General features: G+C 35.3%; 1 protein-coding gene across 4 annotated transcripts in view; it reads left to right on the forward strand.

Moving 5' to 3' along the window:
* Nucleotides 1–334: 334 nt before the first annotated feature.
* The window catches only part of LOC133516987 (proton channel OtopLc-like), a 42,286-nt gene continuing 26,407 nt past the window's right edge, over nucleotides 335–16,213 (forward strand). The window contains exons 1-2 of one of the 4 annotated variants that reach the window (XM_061850088.1): nucleotides 335–946; nucleotides 11,261–11,361. In XM_061850088.1, the coding sequence (XP_061706072.1) occupies nucleotides 11,261–11,361 (101 nt within the window). In that variant the 5' untranslated portion in view covers nucleotides 335–946. Of the gene's footprint in view, nucleotides 947–3,724; nucleotides 4,154–7,763; nucleotides 8,009–8,051; nucleotides 8,583–11,260; nucleotides 11,362–16,213 lie in introns of those variants that run through there. The other 3 variants (XM_061850089.1, XM_061850086.1, XM_061850087.1) reach the window with 3 other exon arrangements.

Below are 16,213 nucleotides of genomic sequence, written 5' to 3' on the forward strand. Positions count from 1 at the left end.
TAACATAGACAAATATAATAAAGTGACCAAAGTAAAAGTAGTCAGTGAAGGAGTTGTGGCAGTAAACGTTAAGTGGCTAAAGTCCAGACATCGACAATTTTTTTTCTTCGAGTCAATAAATGAGCTAATAGCATAAAAATACATTCTAATTGGGCAATGTATTCTACCTAATAATATCTGTAAAACTTGCATTTAGTCGCTGTTCCCTTAATAATAATATTTGAACAATCTTGTGTAACTATCACATAAAAACACGTTACAGGCACGCAGACTGACATACTGCACTACGCTTACTTATAATTTCACATGTAAGTAAGTAGAATAGACGTTTAACTTGTTGGTGGGCTAGCGTTAAGGCGTGCGCCTTTCGACCCGAAGAAACCCGGGTTCGACCTTCGAACCCCGGCTCGTACCAATGAGTTATGAGAAACTTATGTACGAAATATCATCAGATACATGTTTACCATTACCATTCGGTGAAGAAAAAAATCGTGAGAAAACCGGACGAATCCCTAGGCCTAGTTTCCCCTCTGCGTTGGAAGGTCAGATGGCAGTTGCTTTCGTAAAATCTAGGGCCGGAGCCAATCCTAGGGATGCCGAGCTGTGGCAAAATGACAGAACAATGCTACGAGTAGGAGGATGATCATGATATAAGTAACATAGACCAAAGTCAAATAAAACATGATTCTAAATAAAATTTCAAATATTGAAGTGAGATGTTTGCCAATAGTGTCCTGGCAGTCCCGCCCGGCGGGCGTGATCGCGCGAAAATCGTGCAATATAAGTTTATTTGCAATTAGCAAGCCAATGTCGGCTGCTACGATCTCCAAAATCATTATGTACCATAGTGACGGACATGCCTAACATATTTTGTAGTACTTAGATTCATGTTATCGACTCATTTTTTAAATATTCGGTGCAAGTGACAATAGGACTTGTGGGAAAGGTAAATATTACGAAAATTTGTGTTTTATTATCCGATTGCATCAGAAGGAAGGTAATGTTTTTCGAGCGTATGTATGTAAATATTTGTATGTGTGTCCATTTATTTGGCACGCCCTACAGCCCAAACGACTGTTTTTGACATATAAGGTGTCGTTGAAATATAAATTTTGAAAATGGGTGTAGATTTGCTATGGTAAGAACCATAGCAATACGGGCATAAAATGAGCTAGTGAAAAGACTATTTCAAAAATATATTTAACCAACAGTTTTTTTTTTTTAGATTTCTTTATTTAACATAATTTAGTACAATGTAATTACTTAATCTAGTGTACATTTCCATCCTAGACAGTAATAACAATAAATTAATACAGTTTAGTGAGCTATAGGCGCTCATTATAAACTTTTTAACAACTTAGTGTTTATAACATTGCCATGGGTAAAATCATACTTACACTAAAGCTTAGAACAACAGCATAACTATTATTACGTTCGCTCAGATATAGCTCACGTTTGTTGCATACAACCAATTTAACCAACAGTAAACAGTCTGAAATAAAATTATTATTACCTATAGAATTATTATTACCTAAAATTACATTACAAAAAACCCGACTGCTAAAAAATTAACTACAAAGGGAAAAATAAGTATCACAATACCTATACACTACTTGTTTTTAATTTTTTTAAGCAGTCGGGCTTTTTTCATACTAATAATTTATATCCTTATTGTAGGTACCAAATATATACCAAACATATACATTAGCAGAAATGTGAATCCTTGTATGTATTTATGTTTAAGTACATAATAATATTATTAGTTCTTTAGATATTTAGGTGTTTATTGCTCAATAATACGAGTGTATCACCAAGAAAAACACATTTAGTTAATATTGTTTTCCTCCTAAAGGGGATGGTAAATCATTCGATAGGTCTTTCAAAATAATATTAAAATTGCGAAGAATATTTTTTGATTCAGTGAATAATCGCTCCGATAGCCCAAAATAAAGTCTCCTCTAGCTTTAGATACGAGGGTGCAAAACATATAGAAAAAAAATACCACTCAATAAATACTTTCCACAAAAATTGTTTTGAACGTGATGAAATGAACCATTAATGAGTTTTTTGAAAAAATAACATATCTTCTTATTAAAACGCCGTAAGTGCCATGAAGATACGCCCTTTTGCTTGCATAGCTTTTTGTATTTTATGAAGGTACAGAACCCTCCATTATGCGTCGTCCGATACGGTACAATTCCTACAATATTTTGTTAGAAAAAGAAACGGCATTTCTTTGTTTTTAATATAATTAATCGTCATTTTCATTTGTAAAATATGGTGTAATTCTATTTATTGACAATAACAATATACATAATGGATATATACAGATGAATACTATAACTAGCTTATATCTAAAATAGGCCCTTGAGGCATTGTACCAAGGATGCTGGCGGCATTTCCTCGTTGTATCGCAATACTGATACGTTGTGCGAGGAATTTAAGAATTTGTAAAATTAGTTTGATATTGTGATAATAAAGGTAAAAATGTCTCCTGAATTGCATAATTAGAAAAAAACTTTGACTTAGTTTTTTGATTTGACATCACAAACGGTAACATACGGTTCAAATTTAATGAAATTTTAAAAATACTGTATAATGCCTGCTAAGTTATTGAAAATTCAGGCTTCTAGTTTTATCCATAACGAAGTTATAGGGGGGTCAAAAATGGCTCGAACTGCTTCCAGAAAAGACCTGGTGAAAAGGCCGTGCCGCTTTTTTGCTTGACTTGGCGGGGACACTGCCGTGCCCCCAGATTGAGTTGCCAAATCGCAAAAACTCGTTAATATAAAAGATTTGTCTAAAAAAAAATAACAAGTCTTATATCTTGAATTGTAAGTATGTATTCCATAATTTTTACGCGGAAAAGACCAAAATATTATGCCAATTCATAGGTGAATAATTGTATGCAGGTCATCATCAAAAGTAGCGGATCAAATAACGCTTCATAAGTATCTACCATTCTATAACAGCTTAACAATAAACGAGTAAGACTCGCCCATGAAGGGTTCCGTACCATTAATGACGTATTAAAAAAACTACTTACTAGATCTCGTTCAAACCAATTTTCGGTGGAAGTTTGCATGGTAATGTATATCAAATATTTAGTTTTATCATTCTGTTATTTTAGAAGTTACAGGGGTGGAGGGGGGACACACATTTTACCACTTTGGAAGTGTCTCTCGCGCAAACTATTCAGTTTAGAAAAAAATGATATTAGAAACCTCAAGATCATTTTTGACGACCTATCCAATATACCCCACACGTATGGGTTTGATAAAAAAATTTATTTTTGAGTTTCAGTTCTAAGTATGGGGAGCCCCCAAAATTTATTGTTTTTTTCCTATTTTTGTGTGAAAATCTTAATGCGGTTCATAGAATACATCTACTTACCAAGTTTGAACATTATAGTTCTTATGGTTTCGGATAAAAGTGGCTGTGACATAAACGGACAGACAGACGGACATGACGAATCCATAAGGGTTCCGTTTTTGCCATTTGGCTACGGAACCCTAAAAAGTGATATCTTTAATATAGAACAACCGAGACTGTAAAAGATATACTTTGGAACGTGAATTTTAGAAATTTATTTATATTTGGAAAAGTTATCTAAGATGTCAGATACTTTTGGCGCGTTGTTTCATCCGCTACTATTGATGCTGACTGTACCTACATATCAAACATTTTTTTACATATACCAAGTCTATATTGGATACCTTATTAAAATTTGTACACTGTCTATTACTTATAGAATGCAGAACTAGGTAACCAGACCTTTGATCTATTTAGTTAAATAGGTAGGTACCTACCTAATCTTATAAACTTAATGTATTAAATTACTATTGGTAACCAAAATTGTAGACAATCAGAAGATCGAATTTAAACAGTCGTGAGACATACTAACATTAAACAATAAAACACGTGATGTCACTCAGAAGATGTCGCTGTCGCGATGTACCCTTACATACCTATCCTGACCATTGAGTAAATACAGCAACATGTTTATTTGAATGGCTATTACATTAATATATAAAACACGCGGATGGTTTACTCTGGTGAACAGTCGCAAATTGCCTTGGATCACGACAGGCCAAGTGCTAACCAAGTCTTATAAATCTGAACTACTTCACCTGCCGTTTAATTGTGTGCGTGGGTATGTCAATGGATGTATAGGACAGAACGTGTGTTTCTGATTATTGCCTCGGCATTGTCTGTTTTATTTAACACTTTCAGTGTCAAGCTTCCCAAGTCTTCCTCAAACTAGGTTTAGGCGGGTTTCAGCGGCAAATTTTTAAATTATACTTACACATAGGTACATGTGTATGTTTTACTTTTGCAGACGAATAAGATGAAGTGTTAGTTTTTATTCAATGTTTAACATTATTAAATAGCCTGTCGGTTTCAGTAAAATTTACTATTGTAACTTTAGTTTAATAGATATCTGCGGCATTTGGTATGATATATAATATGAAATTTTGACGACCGGTTTGGCCTAGTGGGTAGAGACAGAGACCCTGTCTAGGAAGCTGATGGTCCCGGGTTCAAATCCTGGTAAGGGCATTTATTCGTGTGATGAGCATTCCTGAGTCATGGGTGTTTTCTATGTATTTAAGTATTTATAAATATTTATATATATATATATATATATATATCGTTGTCTAAGTACCCTCAACACAAGCCTTATTGAGCTTACTGTGGGACTTAGTCAATTTATGTAATAATGTCCTATAATATTTATTTATTTATTTATGAAAGGATGCTGATCATTAATAGAATCTCGTTTGCGCCTTTTTTTATCCCGACCCCCAATATGTGCATAATTTAGGGTTCCTATTCTTATTTTCACTTATCGACATTAAATAATGCAAAAAAAACTGTTTAAACATGTTAAAACGGGTCACTCACGTATTTTAAGACGAAAACCCGTTTTAACATATTTAGTATGTCTGTGTCTAGCGGAAGTTTTGTTATTAACCTACTGTTTATTTATGAATTCAAATCTAGCCAAATGTTCCTAGCCTGCAATATTTAAGACGACAAATTAATTTCAAAATAAATTTTGTATCTTGAAGAACCTTTCTAAATATTTCATGACAGTCTTTTGTTTACGTAAATCAAGGAGTTTGAAATGCAACAGCACTGCAGGGCATCAGGTGCGATACACTCACGCAAATATTTTATGAAAATACCGGGAACCTCGCACACTAGGGATGCGCCACGTTGTCGACCTGAGCTCAACGACAAACATAAAGAGACGTTCGGCACTCAAAGATATATATCATGCCATCTTACTGTTATCCTAATCGGTATAAAGCTGCGATCAACTGATCAAAAATTATGTCTACGAAATCTACATTATTTGCTAACAGTGTATGAAACTAATTTAGAATGGCATGATAAATATTCAAACCATTAAACAAGATTTTCATTGTATAATTACCGAGGTACCAAATAAGTATACTGAATTTTTAATTACCTCCCTCTATTGAATACAGTTTATTCTTATTGTATTATTTTTGAAAAAAAGAATGTAGGTACTTACTTTATTTTGCTAGATAATAAAACGTATTTATTATCTAGCAAAATTAAGTGAGTACCTACCTTTTTTTTTCAAAAATAATACAATAAAAATAAACAAAAATGTATGGTCATGAATCAATTGCACATATTTCAAATTATCACCTTGCACAACCAGCCAGTTACTTGTAGCGTTATAGATTATATCACTGAGAGGTGTAAACAACGGCTATTGAAAAAAGATATTCGTATCAATATAAAATTTATATGCATAAAAACTAATGTGTGAATAGCGAAGCATAAAGTACCGAAGTAAAGTCGAGTCGATAAAGGAGCCCTAGTGTCGACATCGCGGCCGCGCGGGCCGCATCTTACAACCAAACGGTAAACACTTTGCTGTAATCTCGAGATGAGAAAACTTTCAGTTCTCTTAATTCAGAAACTTATTCAACAACCTAACAACCTTAGAGCGGACCGCCCGGCGGCAGACTTGAGACAAACAAACGACGATCTTACTCTTTCTTTCAGACAGTATTTAACATTTTATTTAACCTCATGTATCTTAGATGTTCTTTTTTATACTCGATTTTTCGCGTATTGGAGTGAATATTGTTTTGTTTTAGATAAATAACTAAAATTCACAGAAACCTATAAAGGGAAAAAACAATTATTAAGTTGTACAGGGTGTTTGGTATATCGATTGCCAAATTAAAATGGCAATTAGGTTAAGTCATTTGCTTTGTCCACTTTACTTTTCACCTCTATGCATGTTGTACAGTCATCATCAAAAGTAGCGGATTAAACAACGCTTCAAAACTGTACGTAGGTAAATTACAAATTGTTACTTGCGTAAAGGTAAAATAAAACGTAGGCAAAAACATAAATAGTGAATTGACTCGGAAAGATCAGATTGACATTATATGTACCCGGGTACGTCCTTAAACCACGTCCACAAGAGAGGTATGGGCATTGTGAATGTCATCTCGCTTTGTGTAGTAGGGCACAGCACAGCGGATGTCATTCCAGATCTAGAGCAGAACCCAACAGGGGAAGTACCTCCACCATACAGAAAACCGCAGCCAAATAACACTAGACCCTACTCATAGTGTTGTGTTCCTTCCGGTGAGTAAGGTTGCCAGAGCTCAACGAGGGGCGGGAGGGGTGTTAGGGTCGGCAACACGCATGTAACTCCTCTGGAGTTGCAGGCGTACATAGGCTTCGAAGACTGCTTACCATCAGGGGGGCCGTATGCTTGTTTGAAAAAAAAAAGTAAAAAACTGTTTAAATTCTCCTATGCTTTATAATAATTATAACCTGGCTAAAACTGTCATTGAACCAGCAATACTAACCGCCTGCCAAGCCTAGTTGCCTCAACTTTGAGATAGGGCTTAATATTTAGCCGAAGTATTTCCGGCATGGCTTCTAAAATGTATAACAAATTGCCAGACAATATAATAAATTAGGTGACATTGGATTATTCACAAAGAGTGTGTTTAATTTTTTTGTTACAAAAGCATTTTATTACTAAACATATCGTGTGGAAACCGGACTAATCCCAATAAGGCTTAGTTTACCCTCTGGGTTGGAAGGAAAGTGGCAGTCGCTTTCGTAAAAACTAGTGCCTACGCCAATTCTTGGGAATACATGTCAAGCGGACCCAGGCTCGCATGAGCTGTGTCAAAATGCCGGGACAACGCGAGGAAGATGATGATGATGAGAAAAGCATATTACTCGACTGGAATGTAAATTATTAAATTATATTTTATTTTTATAGATTAATTGTAAATAATATACATGTATGTACCATCTGGGCATTACTATTTGAATGCTTCATGGCTGAATATCGTGATACCTTCTCTATACAATTGCGTGATCTGTGAAATTTATGTTTACAAATAAATATATGACTTTTGATGATGATTTATTTTTCCATGAGAAGATGTAGCAAACATCCTGTATTTTAGCGGGATATAGTATGTGTAAGATTTTTGATTGTTTTTAAATACTTTGTAATAATATTTTAAAACAGGCATTGTAAAATAAAAAGGGCAAACATAAAATAAAACGAATCAATTTTTAAATACATAACACGAGATCCTAAAAATAATTTACAATATTTAAATATTTTACGTAAATAGTAATAACAAATAATGAGGCAACTGACTTAACACTTTGTGTATTTGTATTCAACCACTGTACTCGTATTCGCGAGGACGAATAATAATTTCCATATTTTTTCGATATTTTGTCCCATTAGCCATCCATTAGCCATAGACAATGAATTGCTCATGGCGCTGAAGTCAAAGACAAACAGTTATGTTCTATAATTGGAGCAGGACAGAACCTCCGCGGCTACTGTCTTGAAATTTTGTTTCATATAAAAGTACTTACGGAAACCTGCTGAGCCACGTGACTCGTCGGTATGACCATTCCGCGCCACGTCTCATACCTTGGCCAGCCGCGAACTGTCCTCCACCGAAGTCATGAGCCTGTGAGTGACTTATTTTATAATATTGAACTTATTAGATACCGCGATAACTTACCGTAGGTACCGTCTTTGTAATATTTTATGCATTTGTTTATTTATAGGTTATACGAAGGAAATACTACTTTCCTGACGTTTCCATTGTGTTATCGTCCCTTAAGCATCATCATCCTTATCATATTGACAAGTTAAAGCATCTTAAGTCGTGATGCAAGTATAAAATAGAGGATTAATGACGTGCCTACTTATGTTCAGTCAGCGTGCTTGATACGATATCTCGGTAAACAAAATGGATTAAGTGTCTCAGTGTCGCTCTAGAGCCCGCAGCTACGTTAGCCTGTAGAGCTCATCAAACTGATTTTTCTCGTAATAGCCTAGCCTAGCCAATGAAAACGTTTTCCGGTGTACACGTTAAAGTTAAAAGGAAAACATAATAGGAAAATAAAATAAAAACCTTAGCTGGAGGCAATTTGGATGTGCCGTGTCAATTCAATTACGCTCAGCGATACAGTATCTTGTTGAAGATTAGGGCAATGAGAAAATGTTCCAGGAAAAAATCTACCCGGTTTTTAATTCACAGGTTAGTAATTATGTACATTTAAAAATTGATTACGTGTTGCGTTCAACTCCATTGATTTGAAGATGTGTAAAATGTTAGGTACCTATTCATATGTAACGTCTATTAAGATTAAAATATTAAACTTTCATACTTGGATTATATGAATAGGTATGTAATATAACATTTTATGTCGGTAATAAACTTATGAAAAGAGAAACTGAACTACAAATGGCGGTAAATGAAAACTTTTTACGTATGCCACGCTACCGTAATCCTTTTCAGGGTTCCGTAGTCAACCAGGAACCCAAGTTTCGCTATATCCGCCTGTCTGTCCGTAGTGCAAGAAAGCTGCAATTTGGCATGGATACATAAATCATGTATGGTGACTGAACGGTAAAATAAAAACTGGTAAAGGCCCTCTTGATTGTTCAAAAACTAATGAGAAAGTTGCATTTTATCCACACGTGGGGTAAAGTAATCCGAGGCAAATTTTAGTTGTTTCCTTATGTTAGCTGGTAAATTGACTTTTAAATTATGATTTTGAATGATACATTTTTATTAATTTCATTTATATTTAATTGGGTTGATTTTTTTGGAATTTCATAGTTTAAAGTAAAATTTTTGTGTTTCACTCGGAGGCAATGTTTGTTTAACCCTCGTGCCTTGAAACCCCCGCAACGCTCAAGATTCCATTTTTCAAACCGCTCGCTATGCTCGTGGCTGAATTTTGGAATCTTTCGCTTGCTCGGGTATCATTGTTAGCACGAGCGTTCAAACAACAAATTTGCCTCCTTGTAAAGCAACTATTTTAGGGTACCTCGCATATAAAATGTTTTTTTTTTCGCTTTAACCCAATGGTGTGGTGTATCGTTAGATAGATCTTTTAAAACAAATACGGGTCTTCAAGAACCGTTTTTTAATAAAGTGAATATTTTCGGTTATAATCGCTCCGAAAGAAAAAAACATCTGCCCCCTCCCCACTCTAATTTTTATACAATAATGGGTCCAAAAAAGACGAAAAATATTGTAAAACAAAAGCTTAATACATATAGTACTTACTGTCAATGAAAACTATAGCAAACATAACTCTTTGACTGGAATCTCGATTACTTTTAAATATCGAGTCATCTAGATGTTCTTTTTTGAGTGAAGTCTCAAAAAATCTCAGAAAAACTGGTCACAATAGCGTCGCCAGCAAAAGGCACAATAGCCAAGTTGTGAACTTTTATTTAGCTTGGGAGTAATAAGCAAGTATCGGACCTGGCTTCGATCAGCTAGTTGCTTTTTAATTAGTACTAGGGTGTCACTTATTATGATTTTTTTAATTAACAACGCATACCCTTTAATATAACTATTAAATAAACCTAATTCTTACTAAATCAAAGCGATACTTTACTCAAGGGCAAAGCTGCTTTATAAATCGCAAGTCAGACCCCATATGGAGTATTGCTGTCACCTTTGGACAGGAACAACTAGAACCTAAATGGTCGCGCACTGGGCGGTTAAAGAGGAACTTCCTCCCGCGGACGCTCCGGCTGTGGAATAAGCTACCTACCGAGGTTTTCCCGAGGATCTACTGTATGAGATTATTCAAAAATGGAGTGTACATTTTTACAGGGTCGGCAACTCGTATGTAATATACCTCTGGAGTTGCAGGCGTCCATAGGCTTCGGTGACTGCTTACCGCATGCACCGTCGTGGTATTAAAAAAACTCAAAACCTATAAAATTGAAATGTCCAAGATGACCGAAAATGTCATAAATGACTGGTCACTTATTGAAAGTGACGGACGCTTTGCAACCCTTTGCGTTTAAAGTTCGAATCAGGCCGTCTGTTTCTAGTATGGGTAATGCAAAGCGGTCCAGCCGTTTTTGAGTTATTGCAAAAAGTCTTCGTAGTAAAAAGACGTACATAGCGCTGCGTAGGTACTCCCTTATGCTTGTAATGTACATGATACTTACTAATAGCCCACGTTTAGTTTATTCTGACATAATGGTTACTACGGAACCCTACACTGACCATGGCTCGACATGCTCATGAAACTAGAATCGGCTCCAACTATCGTTCGATAACAAGTAACATGCGAGATTTGTCAAAATTGTTAGCAATTGACATTTCATTTTGAATAAAACGTCATCTCGACTGATATCAGAATAAAGGCTCAAGCACATTATTAAGAGTATAGGCATATACAAACGTAGTCCCCATTTCCTCTCCGGATATTGACATTAAGGAAAATATTTTGATGTATATTAACCATAGTTTGACTTTTTTCGATTTTCTTATTCGTGTAAAAGTGAGGAGCGTAAAACAGCTAAATTAGGAGCGAAAAAAGCTTTATAATAACTAAAGGCGAGAGGAAAATGAGGGCTACGTTTGTATGAAAAGGCGGTTTCGGGGCGGCCGTAGCCTATCCTCTTAACGAGGCGCGAGGCGTGATGAGTCGAATCCAATTCTATTATTTTATATGACCAGAATCACACTATGAACACCCGACGCGACGACGCGTGGAGCGTTCATAGTGTGTTATACAGTCAGCAAAAAACCTTGCAAAGCGTGCAAGGAATTAACAATTCAGAAAATACAACTTAAACTTATGTTAAGAGAATTAAATAGTATGTAGTTCATTAGCTAGGTATTTTTACTGCTGACCGTACCTGTGTAAAGTACTTCAGTAAGTAATGTTGGTGTGTGTTCAGATGAGTCCAGGCAGACGAGGACCCCTAGCCGAGCCCGGAGAGCGTCCCAGCGTCACCGTCACCGACATGGACACCGTACAAGAGGAAAACGACAATGACAGGTGATATCTAAACTATATACTGCAATGCGTTTACCTTAGTTTGTGATTAGTAATAGTTATTTGTTTTACAAGGGGGCGAAGTTGTTGTTTAACCGCTCGTGCTAATATTGATACCCGAGCAAGCGAGTGATTCGAAAAGTGGAATCTTGAACATTGCGAGGGTTTCACGGCACGAGGGTTAAGCAAATTTTGCCACCGAGTGAAACAAACATTTTCACCACACCAACGCGAGGAAAATAATAACTGTAAAATATCAAAATCAAACCAAATTAAATCCAAAATGAACGTCATCATTCAAAAATCATCATTTAAAAGTCAATTCTACCAGACAACATAAGGAAACAACTCAAAATTTGCATCAGATTACTTAGCCCCACATGTGGATAAAATGTAACTTTCTCACCAGTTTTGAATAATCAAGCCTTTATTACTATGTGGTGTGGTGAAAATGCTTTTAGTACGTTGAATTAATGATGATGCACATGAACGATATCTTATATGTACGTATATTATTAGCCGGGCGAGTATCGTATTAGATTCTCGTGAAAAGTTTCTTTATGGAATCTTCCAAAATGGCGGAGTCGTGGTGGTTCACGTTCACGAGGTCTACAGCTCACAGAGCCAAAAGTATATCTCAACTAATCACTATAAGGCCTTCCCATCAAGGTTGGAATTCTAATGCCTGTGTCCATTCTTGGGATTACGTTACCAAAGCGGACCCTGGTTTCCCTTAGGATAAAACCGAGAAAAACGCAAGGTGAGAGGGTTGGACTTAATATTTATAAACTGAATCCAAATTTTAAATACATATTACTTTACTTTGCCATCAAAATATTTTAAAAGAACTTCATTTCAAATTTCAGGTAAAATTTCAAACATAGGTAATTACTGTTAGTTTTTGAAGAGACAGAGAAAAGCCAAAAATGTAATTTCTGTTATCAATATAGGTAATTACATGGTACCTGCCTATACAGTACGTTTTTTTAGCATTAGAAAATGCTTAAGTAAACAATCTTAACATGTATTTTTATTTTAAAAAAACGCTTTTAAATCAGTAACTTATGAAAGCAAAAGAATGTAAATAGTCGTAATATTATTTTCACGTCAGCAGCTCGAACAAGGGTAATTTGCTGCTTAAAAACAGTGATCAAAATCGCATTTTGCTCACCGAGTGAGACAAAATAACATTCAAGTGACCTTTAGATTCGAATGTCATTTCAACGTGCGGGGCCTAATACAAGTTCGAAATATTTGGATTCTATTGTCTTTATCCCTTTCACGTCATTAGCAAAAAGAAAGAGACAAAAAATTGCATACTTAATTCAACGGTATATTCACGGTTTATAATAGACCCCCGAAATAAGTCAGACCGCATCGTTCCAAAACACCCTACGAGTCTTCATTCGTAATAATTAATTAATGAAATAAAAGTTTAAAATTTAATAAAAACACCATATTTTACGTATTTTATTATACAATCAAAACAATGAACTTAAACAAATTTACGCAATTGTTACGCAGTAAATAATTCTACTTAACTACTTTTAACGATCTCTACTGTAGTTGACATATAGAAGTATCCGCAATTCGGTCCGTATCTTACAAAGTTTTTTTTTTTACAAAAAAAAGTTGTCGATTGAACTGTCAATTGATGTTCGTTGATTCATTATTTTCGTTTTTATTGAAATTTCTTTCATTTTGTTTTATTGCGGTAATTAAAGTTAATAGTTAGAATACCTTCAGAAAACATGAGTGAAATAGTGATCCATCCGTCTGGAATACATTTTTTCAGGTTGTATTTTTTGATGGCTGACTGACGTGAAAAATGTTGTGTACTACACCAGATCAAAGTTATTTACATCTCGTGCGCTTTTGAGTCCCTTACTACGCTCAAGATTCTAAATTAGATTCTCTTCTATCTATCTATTATAGAATCATTCGCTTGCACGGGACTCAAAACAAGCACTCGAAGAAATATCAAACTTTGGTCTCTTGTTGTACAAATAACTATTATAATTGTTAAATATTTGCCGTGACCTATTTTTCAAAAGTTTATGACACAGCCCCTTGGGGCCTACCTGCAGAATACATTTTTGAATTTTTTATTTTATGAGCTACCAAATATGTGTCACTTAGCTCCCCGATTAAAGACGTGTCATTTAATTTCTCTCCGACATATCATTGTATTTTTACCCGACTGCGGCAAATGGGATTATTCAGCTCAGTTCAGTTATATAGTTATAATATAGCAATCCGTGTAAGTATGTTTTTCTATTGTGCGAGTTCAAACGTGGAAACTACTATGACTATGAATGAGGTGGATAAAGAAAAAAAACGTAAGTGTAAAATCAACTACCAATACAATTCGCTTTGTTTATTTTTCAATGTAATAATTAATATAAATGAATAAAACCAAAAGCATCCATTGATACACGACTGTGAATAAAGGCAGTGTTCATTAGATTCCGGATAAAGGCATTCTTTTTATTTCAAAACGTGGAAATGAAACGTCGTGGTGGCCGACAGTGCGGCGATCGCGCCGCTGGTCGTCATAAATACGCCCGAGATATCAAACCATTTAATTAAAGTTTCTTTTTAAATTGCACCTCTTTGTATTAATCGCGCACTTTTATCTCTTAAGCTTCACAAGTACCTCGTAACTTATGGAAGATATCTATCATTTGAAATCTAACGCAAACATATAACGTATTTTATATAGAAAAGAATAAAATAGCTTCAAATACTTATATTATGATTTGATATTCAAAGTAGAGTGTGGCGAGGCGAGGATAGAAAGCTCAGAAAGACATTTCCGGCGGACAGATGCATATTTTGAAGATTTTGAGCTCAAAGTTATTCTGCTGAAGTATAACCATGCTTCAGCATACAGTCCTTTAAATATTGAATTTACAGGTTTTTTCTGATACTTCTGAAGATACGATGAAATATTATGACTTAAAGGCAAAATTCTTACTTGCCTACTTGAAGGATGGGACCGGAAAACCGCTTAGTATCTATATGTACGCCTATCGAACTCTCTATATTAGGCACAACTTATGAAATTTATACCCTATTAAGAGCAATTCCTAGCTGAGCAACTTTTCAAATCTCGAATTTTTGAAGCTATGTTTCTGTCGCTGTGTTGGGTGGGAGTACGAGCGTGGCATAAGGACAACTGCAGCTCGGACTAAAATTCCCACGCAAAAAACTCAAAAATAGAGGTTTCCTCCTCCAAAACGCAACCAATCCTTATGAAATTGGAAACTGCAAGAGGAAGAAATAATCTATGCCGCTATGTTTTGATTTTTTGGATATTTGTATACTGCGCCTTTTTTTGCAGCCAATTCAATTGAGCCGTTTTTGCGATTTTTGAGGCGCTGTAAGTTTCTTCAAAATAAAATAATCCAAAAAAGCAAAACAGCGGCACAGATATTGATAATATTGATCTTATTTGAATAAATCATTGCTCTAGGTTAAAAATCCAGAGAGGAAACAGTCGGGAGCGTTTGTATGAGAAACTCGCAACTAGGAATTTAACTTAACCGTTAACCTAACATTGTGATAGTCTAACTGTAACGCCTTTTCTCTGTTGTATGACAAGGTGGTAAATAAAATACAGATTGTGATCGTATGCTTTGCGACCCATCAGGTTGCCCCGGCATTTGACAACAGAGTGTCGACTTGCAGGTAGTTCGCAATCATACTTTTATTGTCTAAACGTCACACTAACAACTAGCGTAATCTAATGGATTGCTATTATTAACCATTATTTTTATACACTATTAACTATAACACGGGACTGAATCGTGTATGATAAAGTTTTACAATTTACCTCTGACGTTTCGAGGACGGCGTTGTCCCCGTGGTGTCGGAGAAGACTGGCTAAAGTTTGATTTCAATGGCTTTCCGCACTTTTACAACACAAAAACAATGCAATTTCATTCGGAATGAGGGTTTTAGGATCTCATCCACATAGAATCCAGTCATTAGTGAATGTAAGCGGAAACGAATATCGACAGTTGAAAAATCGAATATCGTTAGTGTTGTGTATCGACCGAGTAACATCCCTAATACGCAAAACTTTCAAGTTAATAAACAAGTGCTTAAAAACTTACATGCGCGTAGCGGACCCGCACTCTCGTTGAGCTCTGGCAACCTTACTGACCTGCAGGAACACAACACTATGAGTAGGGTCTAGTTATTTGGCTGCTGTTTTCTGTAAGGTGGATGTGGATTGTTTTGTTTATGTTTGAAAATACTTAATTTGATTAATATAGCCGTATAAATTACAAATTATTTTCACACAATGTTCAATCGTGGATGAATGTCGGACGGGTCCGTGGCGTCGATGCCTAACCAGTCAAAAAATGACAACATGGCGGACAAATGTCTGAAATGTCACCGTATTTTAGAAATATTTCGCTTTAAATTTAGTTTTTTCTTTGCAAGTGAGATGAAAAACATTGTGTGCATAACACCAGGGGTAAAAACATTACAAACTCGGGACTTTCATTCACTCAAGCCTGCGGTTGTCGTGAATCTTAGTCCTCGCTTGCAAATTTTTTAATTTTTTTATTTGTAGTATGGGTAATTTTTAATTACCTATACTACATAAATTATTATTAGAGATACTTAAAATAAATAAAACAAACTACAAAAACAAAATTATTTTTTGTGCATTTCAATTTCGTCTAGCATCGAGCCAAACTTGGAAAATATTTATGACGTTTGATATAACTCTTTGTTTGCCGCGTCGCGCTTTCTGCTGTGCTCCCACTCTATTCACACAATCGCATTCTACGAGTTCGTTTTTATTATTTTATTTACACACATATCATAAACCCTCTATGAT

Source organism: Cydia pomonella, chromosome 4 (assembly GCF_033807575.1).
Source record: "Cydia pomonella isolate Wapato2018A chromosome 4, ilCydPomo1, whole genome shotgun sequence".
NCBI classification, from domain to species: domain Eukaryota; kingdom Metazoa; phylum Arthropoda; class Insecta; order Lepidoptera; family Tortricidae; genus Cydia; species Cydia pomonella.